At 53.1% G+C, this 19,141-nt stretch overlaps 1 protein-coding gene across 1 annotated transcript; it reads right to left on the minus strand.

The window, feature by feature from the left end:
• Positions 1 to 1,696: 1,696 nt before the first annotated feature.
• Positions 1,697 to 16,146, minus strand: TMPRSS5 (transmembrane serine protease 5). The gene is given in 13 exon segments (XM_054725005.1): positions 1,697 to 1,828; positions 8,817 to 8,868; positions 8,870 to 8,973; positions 9,188 to 9,441; positions 11,137 to 11,256; positions 12,923 to 13,009; positions 13,012 to 13,034; positions 13,341 to 13,476; positions 14,747 to 14,833; positions 14,836 to 14,865; positions 15,310 to 15,408; positions 15,742 to 15,865; positions 16,132 to 16,146. Coding segments are annotated over 13 exon segments (1,263 nt in total).
• Between the last annotated feature and the right edge of the window lie 2,995 nt (positions 16,147 to 19,141).

Consider the following 19,141-nt stretch of genomic DNA (forward strand, 5'->3'; position numbering starts at 1 on the left):
ACAGACAGGCTCAAACAACAGAGCCTCGTAGTCCAAGATCAAGGTGCCATCTGGGTTGGTCGGTTTCTGGGGTGGATTCCCCTCTGGCTTGCAGATGGTAACTTCTTGCTGTGTCCTCACATGCCCTCTTCTCTGTGTGCATGAGGAGAGAGCTCTGATATCTGTTCCTCTTCTTATAAGGACACCAGTCCTATGGGGTCAGGGCCCCACCCTTATGACCTCCTTTAACTGTAATTACCTTCCTAAAGGCCTTATCTCCACATACAGTCACACTGGGGATTGGGGCTTCAACACAAGCACATTGAGGGGGGGAGGGTACAATTCAGTCCAAATTTAATCCAGGCCTCTCCAACATGCATCATTTCCAGCTCCTCTCCCACAGCCTTTCCCCGCCCCAATACTTCCATATTTCTAATTAGCTTTGACTCACCTTAGTTTTTATTGAACTCTATTCTGTGAGATTGTTCTGATCTGTTGGTACACTGGAGTTTTTCTTCATGCTTATTTCGGTTCATTTCTGAGAGGCACCTGAGTGGGGATCATCATGAATCATCCTGGGTATTTTCCACTGTGTGAGCCCAGGGGGTGCCATGCTGCTGGGCTGACCTGGAAGTGGAGCTCCCCGAACTGTGGCCGAGGTGCTTTACGGGACTCTGGAGGAGTGGAGTGCACAGGAGAGAGAGTCCACTTCTGTCACCTTACCTCTGTCTGACCTGATGGGCAGAAGTAAATTTCAGCCCCTATGAGACCAGACAAGAGGAGTTGGCCTGCCCTGAGCAGCTCACCCTAGAGGACCCTGTCCTGCAAGGCCAAGATTGGGGTGAGGCAGGAGCCAACATGCCCTTGTGTGACCCTGACAGTGACACCCCGCTTGCCTCACCCCAGTCCCAGCCTTGTTGTCCTGGCCCTTTTGACCAGACTCTCCCTAAGGGGAGAAGCTCACAGAGCTGAGATAATGTGCCCACCTGGGCCCACAAGCTCCCTTCTAGACCCTGAATTCAAGAGGCTGCACAGCCTCTGTCCCTGAGGGCAGACCCACCCCACTCCTGGGCCCACCCTAAGGAGGGGAGTGTCCACATGGCTGCCACAGGCCAGGTATAGCAGAGGATGGACCAGGGGGTGGGAGAGAAGGGAGCCACAGCTGGCTCTCCCCTCTTGCATGAGCCCGGACATAATCCAGGGATTCAAGGATTCTAAATTTGAACCTGGACTTCCACATCCTTAACAGGCAATGTTTGTCATGGCAAGAGGAGAGGGCATTTTTAATTTAACCGTTTGCTAGTTGGATGTGTTACTTCTAACTGTTTATATATATGGCATGTGCCTTCTACCCACACTCGTGCCCCAAGCCCCACAATGTTAAAGAGGGCCTGGGTAAGCAGTCCTGAAAGGATGACTTCAGATTCAGAAGCCCATGTGGAAAATGATCACACAGGCACGTACACACATACACACGCGTGCACACACACACACACACACTACTACAGGTCTATATTTCTTATATATGACTGCCTGATTAATTCTTTCTAGTAATTTATGACCATGCCTGCCAGGGTAAAGCACTGAGCCTGTGTGTGAGCATGAGAGTGTGTGAGTGTAGAGGGGGACGATTAGTGTGGCAGCCTCAAAAGATAAGGACATTTTTGATGAGGAAGAAGTACGGTACTCTGTGTGAGAATTTAAAGGAGGTGGGGCCCTATATGTGGACACTGGCCAGAATCTCCACCAGCTCTGCCTTCAGGGTTAAGGAAGGGATTCTGTAGAACCTTCCCCAGGCTCTCACCTCCTCCTCTTTCCTTAGGCCCTTCAAGTCCCCCACAAGACACACCTGTACACACAAAGCACACAGACATGCACACAAAACACATACCGACCCAAACAGATACACAGATAAACACAGGCACACACACACACACACAGATCATATCATCATATCACTGCCCGGGGCCACCCCAATCCCTCTTCAGGGCTCGGGTTGCCTCTCTTCTGCTACTTCCCACCACCGGTTTTGACCTATTAGGATTAATTGTACAAAGAGTGGCCAATCTTTGGGTGGCCCCAGGAACAGTACAATGTGTGGACACAAAAGGGGCCACATGCTAACCTGACAAGCTCAGGGAAGGCCTGCATGTCAGTCTTGCAAAATCAAAGACCTAAAGTAACCACAAAGGATGGTCTGAAATTAAACTTTAACAAAAAGCAATTTATAGTGGGTAATCATGTCCTAGGCCAGTATCTTCCCTGACAAAGGTCAATCTTTACCTTAAGTGAGCGATGGGTTTTTTGCATCTAAGATAACATACCTGTGAAATGTCAGGGTAATTTGTAACTTCCCTTCTTCCGAACCCCTCAGGGTACAACCAAATGCTCCTAGGTGCCAGGAAGGAGACCATAAATTCCTCCATTGTTATTGTTATCCTGCTCTTAGTTGACTGTTAACTATTCTATACTCACCTAAGTAAAAGACTGTATGTGTCAAGATTAAAAATGGCGACAGAATAAGTGGATGCTGCACGGACATGCTCCCAGAAACAAACTGAAATAAAGAAAAACTTCATAAATAATCAATGGAAAACTTGCTGGTGAGAACCCTGATAACCGAGGACCAAAGGTAGAGACTGGTAGGAGGGGCAGAGGCGCAAAAGGGCTAGCCAGGCTCCCACAGACAGCAACTGAAGTTCTGGAGAGATATCTCAGCTGTGGGGGATTGCCACTGAGAACTCTGGGGTCTAATCTCCAAGCTGGGCCCCACAGCAGAGACTGCCACAATTGAGAAGGCTACCCACATAACATCTGCCTGTGAAAAACAGCAGGTTTGCTGTCTGCCAGAGACAGGCAGCTGGAAATTCAGGCACCCTCCTCTTAAAGGGCCAATGCACAAAATTCCCTGTGGGCCATCCACCTTGTGCTCCAGCAGAAGGAGGGCAGAGTGTACTGGAGCTGTGTGAGCAGAAGCCAGGATCAGGGGCTCTGGTGTTAGAGCTCAGAAGGTAGACACCCTGATTTCATGTGCTGAGTCATTCCCTCATGCTTCGTAAGTCATCTTTCTCACATAGACCTTTGCTATACAGGTGGCCTTGCCTGGATAGAAGACAGTTGACCCACCCTATTGGAAAACAACTTGCCCCAAGGTGTGGAGTTGCTGAGGCCCATTAAGAGACTGAGAATAATTAGCCTCTAGGCATAAGCAAATGCCCCACCTTGTTGAAAAAAATCTCTTGCCACACGTGAGTACGATTGCCTGAGGGCAATACAAGATGGATTCCTCTCAGTCAGTAGTCAGAAGTGGTCTCTGGAGGCTTTGAGTCTTTACCTGACCTAATTAGTCAGAAACAGTGTTTGACACTGTCCTGTACTAGAGATTGAGAGGTGTAACAGATCTACCTAATATATAGTCTATCATTTTACTTTTTATCCAATCCCAGAGGTTTTTCCACTTTGCTTTCTCCTGCCTTCCTAACCTATCACCAATGGATTTCATGTAACCCACTTACATCTCCTCCTTTGATTGTAATGTATAAAACAAAATGAAAACCTGTCATTCTCTGGAGCTTTATCCCAATCCATTGAGATTCTGCTTCCCGGCAATTGTAGACAGTTTGGCTCAAATAAACTCACAAAAATTCTTTACAGGTTTAAATATTTTTATATGAACAAATATCAGCAAGAAATGGCTTGGATAGCCTTGGGCATGCATGCACAGTTAACACTGGTCCCTGCCAAAGTCCATTTCAGCTCAAAGTTTCCAAGTCCTAACCCCAGCCCAGGCCCACCTAGCCCATCCCAGGCTCGACCATGATAAAAACCATTTCTCCATGGTTCCCATTGTCAGGACCATGAGTGACAGACAGCCCAACCTAAGGTCCTTTCTTCTGGGAGACCCATTGGCAGCACACTCTGTAAGGCCTTCTGTGTTTAAACCAGCACAGTCCTGATCAAACGGAGGAGGTGGAGTCACCTTAGGGGATGTGGGGACGGATCCTCTGTCCCTAGGCCAGGCATGTGGCTCAGGACAGAGGAGGAATGGACCAAAGCCTGTGAAGTTCTGCAAGCTGAATCTTCCCTCACTACTCCACCTCTCGCGTGAGGAAGTCCTGGTGGGCAGAGGGCTCTGTGGCCAGCTGGGAACTATCCAGGGAAAAGGCTCCAAATGAAAGTGTCATGGTCTCCGTGGAGGGAGGAGGAAATTCCCTCACTGGTTTAAGGAGGCTGAGGCCCAGGAGCCCCATACAGTGCCAAGGGTGGGAAAGGGGCCAGGGAGCAGTTGAGAGCAGTGCCAGATCAAGGGTTTGACTTGTGCTCACACCCTTGCCAGGGCACAAACACTGGGCAGCAGGACACAGGGGCAAATGGCTTTAACATCTGCTGCAGGGCGCTTCTGCTCCCAGGGACCGGAGGGCAGAGCTGGAGGGGAGAGCTGGAGTGCTGTCCTGTGTGGCCTGAACTGGAGCACACCTGCTCCTTCAGACCTGTCCCAGGAGATAGGCTTTGCTCCCCAGGGATCCCAGCTGGAAGCTGTGGGCAGGTCAAGGTCTCAGGGGCACCAGAGGTTTGAGTGACACTGGCCTGACAAGGCAGGTCCATGGAGGTCACCTGACCCAGACCCCTCATTTGACAGGTATGAGACCAAACTCCAGGGAGGCTGAGTCAGTAGCTCAGAACAGCACATTTGCGGGTGGTTAGAGCCTCAGACTCTCCACCACCCGGTGCCACAGCCAGAGGGATCTTGGGAGGGGCAGCTGAGGAGACCGGGCCCAGGCTGTGAAGCCCCTGCCGTCTGGGGGCCTCCTGCGCCCTCCAGAGCCAGGACTCCGCTCTCCATCCTGTGAGCCTCCAGCTCGGTCGCTCCAGCACCAACTCACGTGAAACCCGTCCAGCAGGTCCCGGACTGCTCTCCCGGGGCCTCGGGGCACTGTGCCCGCTGTGCCACCTCTCCCTGTCCCAGACATGGCACGTGTAAGAAAGCCAGCCTCTCCCTCAGGCCTAGGAGGCTACTTCCCACCTTCCCAGAGGTGGGGGAGGCAAGGTGCAGTTTACAGAGTCGCCATGGGCTGCAATCAGTTTAGCTGGAAGCAGGGGCTGCGGGTGCGGCTAATGCAGGTGTATTCTGGGGGGCCTGAGTGGTGAGGTGGGGAGGGACCCAGGATGCTGAGGGAGGCGGAAGAGTGGGAGGAGGTGCAGGTGGTTCTCTTTTGAGTGGTCAGGAGGGTCCTAAGTGTGGGGCCAGGAGAGGGCAGAAGCGCGAGAAAAGCAATGGGAAGCCTGAGGAAAAGCGGCTTCTGTTTTGTCCTGCTGTGGGGGAGCCCAGCGCTTCCAGAAACCAAATGCAGAAAAGAGCCCGAGGAACGCTCCGAGGGAGGGCAGGGCTGCCCCTGTTCGCAGCAGCCCTTCTAGGAAAAGCGGGACTGAGGGATGGATGAGAGAAGGGCTCTCCCGGACAGGGCAGCCAGGAGCCACCCAGGGAAGCCTCCGGAGGCGGGCAGTGTGCCCAGGCCGGATGCTGAGTCTTCCGGAGGAGACCGCAGGCCTCCCGCACACAGAGATGCCCTGACTTACTCAACAAGAGGTGCTTGGAGCTTGCTTAGCGTTTACCAGCATCCCGCAGCTTCCTGTCTGGCTGGCCGCCAAAAGTTCACGGCAAATAAGTCTCTGCTCCAATAAGGCAGTGGCTTCTCTGCCTCTGAATTCTCCACAAGCTTAACATGGCTGGGCGCCCATCTGGTCCTCATTAAAATCCTTCCTCCCCACCTTGCCTTGCCCCCATCTCCACCCCTGCACTCCCACAGCCAGCCCAGGAATGCACCCACTTCTCCTCCCTTTCCTAAGGCCTGGAGAGGCAGGTGCCAATAGGAAGGGCAGGTCAGAGCCTCGGAGTTGGCAGACCTGCCTGGGCTCCTGGCAGGAGCTCCTATAGGCAAACAGGGAATCGCTGTCAGCAAACTCTCTGAGCAGGTTCTCTTCATCCTCTCCTGTGAAGATGCTCCTATGTACATTTGAGTCAGACCCTGAACTCATGGAGAACCAGGAATCGGTAGGAACTTTACCTAAGGGTCTCCAGTAGGAGCCAGGGTTTGATGCCCTCACCTATAGAAAGTATCACTGCCGGCAGGTGAGTATGCCAGGCTCCTTCCAGTTCTACACTCCTCCTTAATTCATGTGCCAACAGTGATGTGGATTTGGAGTAAAAAACCTAGGTCACATTTGGACCCTGACACTTACTGGTTGGCTGGTCTCGGAAAGTCACTTAATCTTTCTGAACCAATTTTCTTGCTTATAAGACGGGCACAATAACAGTATGTTCACCACATAGGTGTTGTGAGGTTTAAATGAGATACCACATGTGAGCAGGGTTGATAAAGTATGAAGTAGTATTCAAATGTTACTAATTATTAACAAGTCATAATGACTGCAATCAACAAACCTCCCCCCCCCCCCTTTGAATAAGCAAATGCTCATCAGAAACACAAAAAAGATCACAGTTGATGAGCCTGCTGGTGACTCCTCCCTGCCCAGGGGCATGGGCTGCCCTGAAGCTGTACCACAGGGGGTGGTGAGTGCTGACCTCCGGTGGCGCTCCCGGCAGACCTGCAGCCCCTCCCGGATCCAGAGACAATGCAGGAGGCCCTTGTTCAGAACACATCAAGGGCAGCAGGCCCTCCAGGAATGAATATTCATTTCTACCACCCCTTTAAACATGCTGATAAACTCATGGGAAAACTGTGTTGTTGCTACATGCTAATTGCACTTCCTTGGGTAAGCACCATAAAAAATCCATTGCAGTTTTTAGAAACAAGATGCCAATTGCATTTCAATTGCTCAAGAGGAGAGCCGCCCCGGGAGAAGCTTAGCCAGGAAAGTGCTGAGCATCACCGCAGAAGGAGAGCTCCCCACGCCCCAAGGCTCGGGTCTGAAACAGGAGCTAAGCGCTAAGGAGAGATGGGTCTTGTGGGGAAGCTAGAACTCCCAGACAGCAGTGATGTGCGTGTTTCTCAGACTTGCAGCATCTCAGCACCGAGGAGGCTGGGCAGCATCCTGCACGCAGACTTACCAAATGTAAAGAATTAAATAAGCACATGCCAAAAGTCTAGAGAGATGAGCAGGAGTCAGTTCCACAGCTTTAAGAAACATGTACAAAAGGAAAATGGTAATTCTACCCATTAATGAGAGAGAGAGAGAGAGAGAGAGAGAGAGAGAGAGAGAGAGAGAGAGACTGAACCGTGACCAGACATCACTTCGCTTAAATAAAAGAACCCCTTGGACCAGTTCACAGAACTGTCATTTAAAACCCTCACCCTATTCCAACACCAACCAGAGTGTCCTTCCAGTGTCCCCACTCCTACCCCTGCCCCAGCAGGGCCAGTCAGAGCCAGGTAGGAACAGGAAGTAGGTGAGACCAACCGTGAGGAGGATCTGACTCCATGGGCTTAATCTGGACTGGTCCAGCCTTGACCCCATCTTCCCAGGAGCCTCCAGAGCTAGGGGCTCCTCTAAGGGGGCACTGCTCCCACCACCGCCCACTGAGCGCACTGGGAGAAGGCAGGCCCAGGGCATCCCTGAACACCCTCCCACGTGACAGGCACAGGGGCTGGGAGGGGAGAGGGCAGAAGGCAGCTCCCAGCTGCTTCCAGCAGTCTCTTCCTCTCCAGCTCCTCCTCCCCCACGTCCATCAGCTCCCCATGGTCCCAACCTTGACCAGCCTTCCTCTGTCGCTGGGGCTCTCTGGTGAGATAGAGGGTCTAGAAATCAGGGCCCAACGGGAGAGGCCCTACGCCCAGGGGCTGGCCAGTGGGTGGGGACTGTGTCGTGTGCGGCAATAGGATATTCATATCTCTGCATCGGGGTCCGCTTCTCCTCCATCTAGTGGACCTGCCAGAGACCCCCAAAATAGGAGGCTCTGCAGTGAGGAGGAGGAAAGGGCAGGGCTGGGGGAGGGAGTCCTGAGCTGACAGAGAAGGGAGCTGGATCCACCCACTAGCTGAGTAACTTTTATTTTAATAAATCACTTAACCATTCAGAACCTTCATTTCTACTTCCATCAAATGGGCTAACAATACTCCCTTCTCTGGGTTTTTTGTAAGGTTTGAATGACAAGTTGGAGGCATGTGACCCCCGTAATCCATAAAGCTTCTTCTCCCCCACCCACCCCGTGCCCGACCTGCAGCGTTTTGCCTTGCCACGCCCTGCCTTTGTAAGGCACTGGATACAAGTAACGTGTTTTTATACACATTATCTCACTAGGCCCTCCCTCGGGACAGAGGGAGGCGAGTGACTTGCCCAGAGTCACACAAGAATTAGTTGCCAAACCCAAACTGCTGAACGCTGAGCTCTGCCCCCAGCGTAGGGAATGCAAGCCCCAGTAACTGCCTTAGAAACCAGGGGCGAGTGACGGTCATCAAGACGTCCATAGGGAGCCCCAGGCTCACTCCTCACTCCCTCCAACCTAGGACTCCGCAGGCCGCGTACAGCTCTTGCCGTATTCAATCCTCACACTAGCATGCAAGGGCGCCACGATGGCTATTGCCCGGCAACGGAGGTTTACCAAGTTAGAAACTTGCCGAAGGTCACCCAGTCAATGGCAGATCGGGGCTATAATACTAACTCAGGTCTGCTTTCCCCAGCCAGTGCTTACATGGGTAGAAATCCACTGGATTCAGCGTTCTATGCATCATTTCCTTTTCCTCTTACTCTGGGAACATTCCTTTGCTCCTCCCCCACCCCCAGCCATGCCCAGGCCTAGAGGGTAAGCTTAGGTCACAGTTTCTGAGGGACAGGTCCTTTGCAAACCTCCCCTCCCCCACCCTGGCCCCCACACTCACCCACACCATGTCATGGACCCAGTCCAAAAGCTCAGCAGACTTGGCATAGACTTGGGTGCTTGGGCTCTGCGCAGCCTCGGCCCCAGCTGACCACCCCCACAAGGCGTCATGTGCTCCCATCTGGGCACACCAGCCCTCCCCCACCCCCGCTATCCCCCTGAGGGGTCCAGAGACCAGAGAAACAGGCAGTCAGTCCTTCCAGGTGAAGGGGCACCAGGCCTTCCTGGGGAGCAGGCCTTCCCGAGGAGCAGACCCTCCATTCCGGCCCCTCCTGCTTCAGCCTCAGCCTCCTAGATGGGCTGCTCAGACCAGGGACCCAGCACAGCAAGACCCCGCCCCCACCTTCCTCCTTGGCCCCTTTGCTGCCACACCTGGCAGGCATCAGCCCTCCTGTCCAGGTAGCTGGCACACAGCATGGGGGGACAGTGAGGGCCCCGGCTACACCCGCGGGAGCTGTGGCAGAGCTGGGCGCTGAGCAGCTGCACTACCGTGTCCTGCAGCGTGTCCCAGCGTGGGCTGCGGGAGGCAGCCGTGAAGATGAAGGGGCACAGAGCAAGGCCGCAGGGTATAAAGCAAGGCCCAGGAACACAGCGGCCTCGGAGCACAGTGTCCCAAGACTTGGGGACTGAGAGTAAAGAGGAGGAGTAGACCTCCCTCACACATACACCCCGAATACTGAGGCCTGGGCACTGCTGGAACAAGGAGAGCAAAAGTAACTAAAGGGCCTGAGTTTAGGGGAAACCCAGGGGTTATTCTCTCAGAGAGACCCACACAGGGGAGACTGCCAGGGCGGGCAGGTCCTCCTCCCCTTCTCAAACAGTCCTGGCTCTTGGTCTCCACCAGCCAGGCCTCCTGGGGGCCATGGGGGTTGTGCACTGTACCACCTCCAGGGTCCCGCTCACACAAAGGACGGTGTGTAGAGTGCAGTGGCATGGCGCCCTCTAGGGCTGAGTACAGGCTGCACACCCCCCACCTGGGCACTGAGGAACAACGCAAATTCTCCTGGGTGTTTGTACCCAGCTTGTCCGAATGTGAACTCATTTGGGGTTTCCCCAGGGTGTTTTGGCTTTCTTGGGGCATTGTTTCCAAAATGCCCGACAGGTGAAGCCCACACATGTTCTTAGGTAGAATGCAGGCATGCCATTAACTAAACTCAGTCACCTGGCAAGAGAGTAGTTTCCTTCCCGTTCTCGTTCAGTCCCTCCAACCACATCCAGGAGAAAGACTCCGCCCGGTGCCCCTCTGTGCCTCTCTCGATGCCTGTCAACCTCCACTGAAACACGGGGAGCAGGCCCGGCCCGTGATTCTGCAGGCGGCCCCTGGCTGGAGCTAACACTGTGCTGTTTCACTCTGTGTGCTTTGTGGTGATCTATTCACTGGAAGTGTCATTGGCTCTCCACTCAGGTAGGAACTTAAAGTCTCCTCTCAAATATATTTAAGACAATTTAGAAACAGTCACTCTTGAACAACAGTTGAGAGAGTACCCATATATAACATGTGTGAAAGAAATAAAGCAACAACTTTTTGTTCGGGAATCCCAAGGGTACAGGTAGCAATGGGATGGAGGAGTGCTGAGTATTTGTCAGTGTGCGTACATGAGTGTGTATGGTGTGAGCGTGTGTGCACAGGAGTGAGTGTGTATGGTATGAGTGTGTGTGCATGGGAGTGTGCATGAGTGTGTATGGAGTATTGTGAGTGTCTATGGTGTGAGCGTGTGTGCATGGGAATGCGTATGTGCATGGAAGTGAGTGTGCATGAGCATGTACTGTGTGAGTGTACGTGTTTATATGTGCACATGTGTGCTGAGGAGTCCTGGCCCTGGAGTCAGGACGCTCGGCTCAGGAACTACTTGCCATGTGGACTTGAGAGTCACTTCCCTCACTAACCGCGGTGTCCTCTCTGTATATACCTGCCTCATCTACCTGACAGGGTTGTTGTGAGGAATGAGTGAAAGGATATTTGGGAAAATAGAAGAAATCTTATTCATTGTAAGGAGGTGGCTGGGACCTGGCACCCGCCTGCAGACAGGGGTGGAGCGGCTGCTGGTAGATGAGACCACTGCAAAGCTCTTGTAGGGACCTCCAGGCAAATCCCGCCCCCAGCCCAGCACAAAAAGGGCCAGACCTCTGTCCCACGAGAGCAGGTGGAAGAGCTGGTGCAACTTCAGGTCCAGTCGATGCTGAAGTCACCATGGCCACCAAATGCACTGAGTACTTCAACGTTTACAGCACGAGGAGGAAATCTCAGAAGTCAGCCGCTCCCGGCCCTCCCGGGTCTGCCTCTCTCCACAGCCTGCACCTGCCCAGGGCCAGCACCTCACCCGAGAAAGTGAGCGGCGTGCGGAGCCGCAGGAGAGCAACGTCGTAGCTGTGATTCCGGGCACTGTAGAGAGGGTGGGGGGTGACCCTCTCCCCCACAGGTCCTCGTGGGGTCTGACCAGCTGGCCAGGTGGGCCAGCCTCAAACTGCACACAGGAGCCACGCGGAGCCCAGGGACGCAAGGGCAGAAAAAGTTGACAGAAGTGAGGTGGTGGGTGGAGGAGCCGGCCAGAGAGGGGACCCCCACCGCAGATTGCAAGCTCCCAGAACCCACGCCTCTTAGTATCCCCTCACAGCTGGCAAGACACTGGGCATGCAGCCGGTGCTTAATAAGTGCTCAAGTCCCGATGGACAGAGAAGGGAAACTGTGTGTCATCTGCCATTTCCACCCGCTCGCTCCTGCATAGCTCTCTCCACTTTTCACAACGAGCACCGAAGGGACTTGGGTGACAGTCTAAGCCGAGCCAGAAAAGCTGCCATCAGCCCTGGCTCTCCACTCCCTGCGGACGGTCACGTCCCTCTCCCACCGCAGTTTCCTCACTGCAACATGCGCATCACACTGCCTGCCGCTGTCCCTACCCAACAGGCACCAGCCAGACACCGGCAGGGAGCAGGGGAGGCTGAGCCCCACTCGGGCACGGAGGAAGGCGGGCTCAGAGCGGCCCTCATGTGGCCACGGCCATCTGCTGCCATGGTCTCAGGACAGCGGTGCGCACAGGCCCCGTGGCCCCGGCACAGCCGGACTCAGTGGCCCTCGAGAGTTGATTTGAGTAGGGACCAAAGTCACAAATCAAGAACTCTTGAGGGACAAAGCCTAGCTGTTCCCACGAGGGGCCCCAGGTAAAAGCGTGCTCGCTGGGTGATTGGATAAGCGCGTGCTGAGTGAACAGGACTCTGCAATGCTGCTTCCCAGGCTTATTCTAGTCTCTATCCCAAGCCCTGGCCTGGCCTGTGTATCCGCATCCCTGCTCTCCTCTCTCCCCTCCTTTTCCTTCACATAAGCCTCAGTTCCTTTCAGACCCAAGCCCTCTTCTCTATCTTCATTCCTCTCTTGCCCCCAGCAGCCCAAAGCCTGGATCTTAGTCTCTTCTGGTTTCCCAAACCCACAGCCTCCCGGCTCTCCTGGCGGGGTCAGTCCCACCCCTACTCCCTCTGCCTGTCCAGGTGGCTCGGGTGAGGAGGCATCGGAAAAGGTGGTGCAAGGGTGCGAGGCTCTAGAGCGCTGGGGGATGCTGCCAGGCAGCTGGAGGAAGTCCAGGCCGAGTGGAGACCTCTCAGCTCGTGCCCACACCCCGGATTTGGGGAGGGGTCCCCTCCACCCCAGAGCCCTCTTCTCTGGAGTGTCTCCAGACTCCAAGCAGTTCTTAGCCAGAGCAAGAACTCTTGCCTTAGACATCAGAAGATTATCCAAATAAAATGTGGCAGGGATGAGAGAGCACTCAGATTGGAGACGGGAGCCTGGTTTCCAGACTTGGTTTGGCTGCTTATTAGTTCTGTGACCTTGGACAAGACCCTTTACCTCATCAAGCCTCAGTTTCCCCACCTGTAAAGTGGGAATAAGAGTACCATGTGAAATGCTGTGACAATAACCACCTCCCCTGCAGTTCTTGTGAGGGGCAAGTAGGGTACGGTATACGCCTCGGATGGGCAGGCTCGCAGCAGTGTCATCACTCTTTGTCCTCTTACGCAGCCAGTGTCTTCACCACCAGGCTCCCAGAACAGACGGACTGCTGCTGGACTTCCCCCCCAGAAGTAAGGGACCCCACTCACTCTCCTCAGACGCCCTACCTGGCTGCCACGCCTCCCCCGGGAGGCCTCCCAGGCCAGGGGAGAGCTGAGCAAACTCCTGCCAGCGGCTGAGCTTGATGTCAGACGATGAACTCCCTTGTGGTGAGTGAATCTTGGCAGAAGAAGGGAAGAGAACAGAGGAAACAGCTTTAAACTGCAGCATGCGCGACGGGGTCAATACTGGAACGTGCACGAGATGCTCCAGGACGGGGCTGGAGCGAGGCTGTGACCATGATCGCTTCTGGGACTCAGGCTTGTTCAAAAGCAGAGGTCCTCAGGGGAGAGACACAGGGCCCAGAGGCCAGTAGAGGCGCAGAAGGACCTCCTGCCATTCCCTGAGCATGCTGACCACCACAGACAGAGGTCCCCACTGCCAGCCAGCTCCCCCTCTCCCCAGGCCCAGATCTGGCCCAGTCACCTGAGGTGTCCAAGGCTCTGGCAGATCCACACCCCCAGGGCAGGGATCAAGCCCTGGCAGCAGACCAGGAGCCAGCCTGGTTGGGCCCCCACCTGCACTTCCAGCAGGAAGTCCTCAGTGTTTATTCTGAAAGACACTGAAACGGGGCATGACAGCCATGCCCCACCCGCCATGGGGGAGAGGCATGTGCCATAGAGGAAGCATGTGCCATGGGGAGAGGTGTGCGCCGTGGGGAGAGGAGGGGAGAGGTGTGTGCTGTGGGGAGAGGTGTGTGCCGTGGGGAGAGGTGTGTGCCGTGGGGAGAGGTGTGCGCCGTGGGGAGAGGTGGGGAGAGGTGTGTGCCATGGGGGAGAGGTGTGCACCGTGGAGGAGAGGTGTACGCTGTCGGGGAGAGGTGTGAGGTGGGCAGGGGCAGCTGGGCCTGACCAGTGTAGATCTGAAGAGGCCTTAAGGATAGTGTCTGGGTCACTCAGTGTCAGGCTCCCTGCTCCCAGGACATGAGGTCCATTCTGAGAACAAAATAACGCTATTTGTGCAGCATTTCAGCTGTGTGTTTTAACCAAGTGCTTTTAAATGTGTTCCATCACTCGGCATCATGCAGCCTGTGGGGTGTCACCATCCTCCCATTCTGCAGAGGGAAAACTAAGGCGTGGAGGTTAAGCAACCTGCCCAAGGTCACATCATCTGCAAATGACGATGCAGGACCAAGTCCACATATTCCAGTTTCGAGTCTTGTGACAATACTAGTGAGGGTTACCACTTACTGAGCATCTTATATATGAGCTCGGATTATCCTCACAACTTCATACAGTAAATAGGTTTACCTCTAGTTCATAGAGAAGGAACTGGAAGCTCAAAGAAGCAACATGCCCACAGCCACCTGGCTCCCAAAAGGCAGGCTCCAAGCCGGTTCTAACTTCTGTAACTGATTCTAACCAAGCCCCAGCAGCATCAAACCTTCTGACCTCAGCCCTTACCGAGAGAGGAGAGGACGGTGTTGGGGGGTGGGGGAGACAATGCATAGTGATGTCCCTAGCCCTCAAGGGGGCCACTGGGCAGAGACGCCTGCCCGTGGCACGCTGTCTCCCCACACACCTGGCTCCTCTTCCCCTCCACTTCCGGCTCACTCTGCCCCAAACATCAAGCTGCCACCCCTTCAGCAGCCTGGGCTCCTGGTCATGCCCCAGTTTGAGATGAAGACAGTCCCTGGGGGTGCTGACAGCCCCGATCAGAGAGCAGCTCCGCACACTGGCCGGTGTCACCACCCTCCCACCCGAGGAGGAGGTGCTGCTGGGTGGCAGGGGAGTCATGGCCCTTCATTTTGGTCCTCTTGCCCCCCAGCCAGAAGGAGGGTCTCAGAGTTGTGAAGGGTGGGATAGGGGTCTCCAGGCCTTGGGGTGGCCCACCTGTGCTGGGAAGCGAGGAGGGCAGGGCTTCCTCACCCTTGGCCTCTGAGCAGCTCAAAGTCATCTCCTCATCTTGTAAGGTCCCGGGATGGGCTGCGAGGCCACTGGCCACAGACACACTTCAGAGCCCAAGGACAAGGGGAGGGTCACAGAGAAGGGCTGGGGAAGGAAGAGATTCCCACAGGAGGGCCGAGGGGCATAACAGGACATTGTGGCAGAGGGAGGCAAAAGCAGCTGCCTGGGGCCTCCTCATCGGCCACCCTGCCTGAGGCAGGTCCCCCGCCCAGCACACTGGGAAGAGTGCAGCGCTTGCTGTCTTGTCTTGATGTTTGATCAGGGCCTCCCTGGATCACTCATCCAGTACCTGGCACCTCTCCCTGTCGGACTGGAATGTGGAGCCTCCTGCTGCAGTTTCCCCGTCTGCCCTTGTGCACCCAGAGCAGACAAGAAAGATGCTCGCTCATCTACCTGCCTTCGCACCTGCTCACACCCACTCCTCCTCCCAGCATCCCCTGCGTCTTGTGCTCCGACCCTCCCCAGACACTGAAGGGGCCAGCACTGACCTAGAAGCCACGAGCCCACACTCACTCCAGCCAGCAGTCCCAGGGCTCCCAGCAGCTCACAGCCACACTGCCTGGGACACCAGTGCCCTGCCCAGGAGCCTGTGGGGGACACAGAACAGAGACTGGGTGCCCTGCTCCTGCCTGCCAGCCTCACTCCACCTGAGTCACCACCACGGGGCCAGGCAGCCACTGAGCTGCAGCTTGAGTTTGTCCCACTGCTCCTGACACCTCTCCCTTCCCCCTCTTCCCTGAAGCCTACAGAGCCCACTCACTCCCCAAATGGGAAACCAAGAGCAACATCAGATCTAAGGTGAATGGCCAGATGGCTTCTTGCCATCAACCATTTGGGGCTGACCCAAGGAGAGTCTGGGGGAGAGAGAAATGGGGGGGCTCCCTGACCCTGTCATTCCCCTACAGCCCAGTCTGGCCTACTGGGTTGCTGCTGGGCCTCAGGCCTCTGCAGTGCGTCTCCTGGTTTTGCTCTGAAGATCCCGGGTCTGGGGCCCTCCTCTGCATTCCAGTCCTCCATAGGGGTCTGGCTCTCCAGCATCAGGCTCTCAAGACCCCGACACGGAGAAGAGGTCACAGCCTACTACAGTGCCACTTGCACATCAGCTGTGTCCTCACTGCCCCTGGCAAGCCCTATCCTATCTTGGGGACTTTCTGTGTGTTCCCCCAGATGCCCCTCCAGGTCCTCTGCTCTCCCTGAGCCCCTAAGCCCACCCAGCTCACTCTCACAGCCAGTAGTCTCAGAGCACAGACCTGAACCCAGGTTGGGCTGATTCCAAAGCTTAAGCTCTTTGCCCCCAAACCTTGTCTCACGAATGTGGAGGACATCTGCTGAATCCCTCAAGCCTCCGATCCCATCCTTCTTCGTTCCCTCCTATCTCAGAGGAAGAAGTGCCCTCCCAGTGCACCATCCACCCCTTCATTCCAGCAACATTTAGCCCAAGTGAACAGGCCATGAGGGGGGAGGCTACAAGGAATTCAAGATGTATTAAGGTGGGCCTCCAGCACCACTGCCTGAAGGAATCAGCATGTGAGTCCAGAAGATGAGTCATGGAAACACAGCACATGGTAAGTGAAAGGTTTGGAGTGGGCCGGGGTCATGTACCTATGACATGAGGCCATAATATATCAAAAGAGATTTTTATTTCAGGCACCTGGGTGTAGGTAGGCTGAGTCCGACTAAAAGGAATCAGCGGAAACTTAAGGGGGAGGCAGACTTTTATTAATCCTTGCTGGCTGCAAGCTGTTCTGCTGACGAAAGGGTCCGGTCTGTCCTTGGTTCCTCCCCATGCCAGGTATCCTCTGGTTCTCTGAGCTATGTGGTGTTCAAGGCTGCAAGCTTTCTGCAAGATACCTGCTAAGCACAGTAAGTTTTTCTCTGCCCCGGTTCATTCTCTTTAACCCTTTCATTCCCGTCTTAAAGAGTACATATAAAGGGAAAGAAGGGGTGCTGTTTCTCTTTTATTACTTCCTGCATGAGAGGGGATGTTGTGGATGCTTAAGGAGTAAATTCAGATTATTTCCTGGGGTATAGGCCGGTAGGGTCCCTTTACCTGGGTAAGGACAAACTGTCCTATTGTCTGGTTAACTAGGACTTATAATCTTGTTTGTACAAATTTGGTAACTATCCTGAAAATGCAGGGCCTGAAGAGGAGGAGTAGGAGAAATAGTGTCAGGGGGCAAAAAGAGGTAAACACCAGGTTAAATTGGGCAGAGCTGCTTGTAGGCTGGGCCATATGGACTACTCTATGCTGTCCTGACTGATCTTCTAGAGCCATGGAGTATTCTGTAGGATGCATTGTGTTTTTTCCTTTATTTGACCTGTAGAGTTTAGATAAAAACAATAGGAGGTGTTAGCAATTAAACAAACCCCTTCCTCTTTGGCTAAAAGATAGTCTAGGACTAGTAGGGGGACTATTTTAGGGACATAAGAGATCTGCGATATTCAGAAGCACTATGAAGGTAAACAAATAGATGTGATCTGGAGAGAAATCCTGTAAATCACCCTGGAGCCAGAGGTCTGTAATGAGTTTGAAAATATCTTGCACTGTTCGGATGGGATGGTCTGTGCCAGGAGAGGGAATGTTGTCACTAACAATCTGCGGGAATGTGGAAGCCTGGGTATACAACTTATTATTCATTCGGCTGATATGCTGGAGGGGCTATTTTTTCTCCAGGAAGGCTAAAGGAAAGGTGGGTTACTCTGGGGGTAAGGTTCTTGTTTTCCCCAGTTTTGTCCCTTGCTAGGCTTCTGGAGCTTTCTGCCTTGGTGAGTTTTTACATCTGTACTTGGCCTATTGTTCTTGCTCTGGGGGTCAGAGGGACGATGAGGCCTGGGCACTAAAGGAAGTTGTGATGGTATCTAGGGTTGGTATTTCCTGTGTACAAGTAGGGCTTATAACCTGGTGGAGACAAACTGTTTTATACATTTCAGTATTGCTGGAGTAGAAGCTAGAATAATATGAGTTATGACAAATGGTCTGATGGAAGGAAAGAAACATTAGTTTTGGAGGGTTGTAGTCTAATATACCAAAATGAGGTTTATTCTCTATTTATTCTTAAGTGTCATTGGTTTAGGAAAGATAGGATTTGCTAGATGGCTGTGGACTGCTGTTTTACTATCTCAGTTTCCCTATTGTGCTTGTTCTGGCTTACTGGCCTATGTTATTTATATAATTTCCTTTTAACATTTCTCCCTACAAACCTTCTATAACTTTCACAAATCTTATTACAACTTTCATAAACATTCTTACAACTTTAACTCACTTTCTTTTTCCTTTAAAAATGCATATCCATGCCTTATGACCTGCTATTAAAACCATACAATTTCTAAACCTTAACTTTCCAATGATAATCAAAAAGTAAACAGCCAGCATTTCTTAGACTGACATTTATGAACATTCTCACTTTTAAGAAATATATCTTTAACAAAGCACAAGACATTATATTAACAGTTCTAAATTTACTTTATAGATTTTCTATAATAAAAACTAAAATTAGGTGAACTTGAAACTTATTGAAATATTTAGATGTTTATTTAATCCAGCAATGTTCCAAAGTTTTTAAGTTGCAAAAGACTTTGGAAAATTATGTATAGACATGTGAGGCTGGAGAAAAGGCAGGGGAGTAGGAGGGAGTAGGCCCAGCATCCTGTTCCTAGGCCTCTAGCTGCTTGGATTTAAAACTGCCACATTTTTACCTAGAGATAACATGCTAACGTCTGGGTGATAATGAGTTCAGCTTCTGATAGTAGCCAGACTGTTAAGTGCTTGTAGTTTGGCAGTAAAGCAAGTTGTTCTTTGGGAAAAGGGTGTGTGTGTGGGAAGGCGCTGAGGTCAGAGCAGTTTTCAGAGCATTAAAGGGGTGAGAATGCTGGCCTTGGGCCCTAAAGGTTCAGTGAAGAGTCCTTCGCCATGTCATGTTATAGAGGAGCTTTGTGAGAAGACTGAAGTTGGGAACTCAGAGGCAAGAGTACCTAGCGAGCCCAAGAAAGGAGAGTATTTCTTGTTTAGAGGAGGGGACAGGCATGGAGGAGATAAGGCCCCTCTCAGCTCTGCCAGCCCAGGAACCAGGTTACCAAGAAGCTGTGGCAGTAACTGGTTAATTAAACTAGAGCCCACTGAATGCTTTATTGACCTGAAGCTCCTCCACTGAGCAGGTCCCTTGGAAGGTGGCTCTATTCATGACTTTTAACAGATTAAATAAAATGGACAAAGACTATGAGGAACAACAGGAAAAGTCCTGTCACTATAAACCAAGTTTCTACAGCACAGCTGTTGTGTGTGACCTTAGGAGATTTAGTTGATGTTATAGGTTGAATTGT

This window comes from Eptesicus fuscus, chromosome 13 (assembly GCF_027574615.1).
Source record: "Eptesicus fuscus isolate TK198812 chromosome 13, DD_ASM_mEF_20220401, whole genome shotgun sequence".
In the NCBI taxonomy this organism is placed as follows: domain Eukaryota; kingdom Metazoa; phylum Chordata; class Mammalia; order Chiroptera; family Vespertilionidae; genus Eptesicus; species Eptesicus fuscus.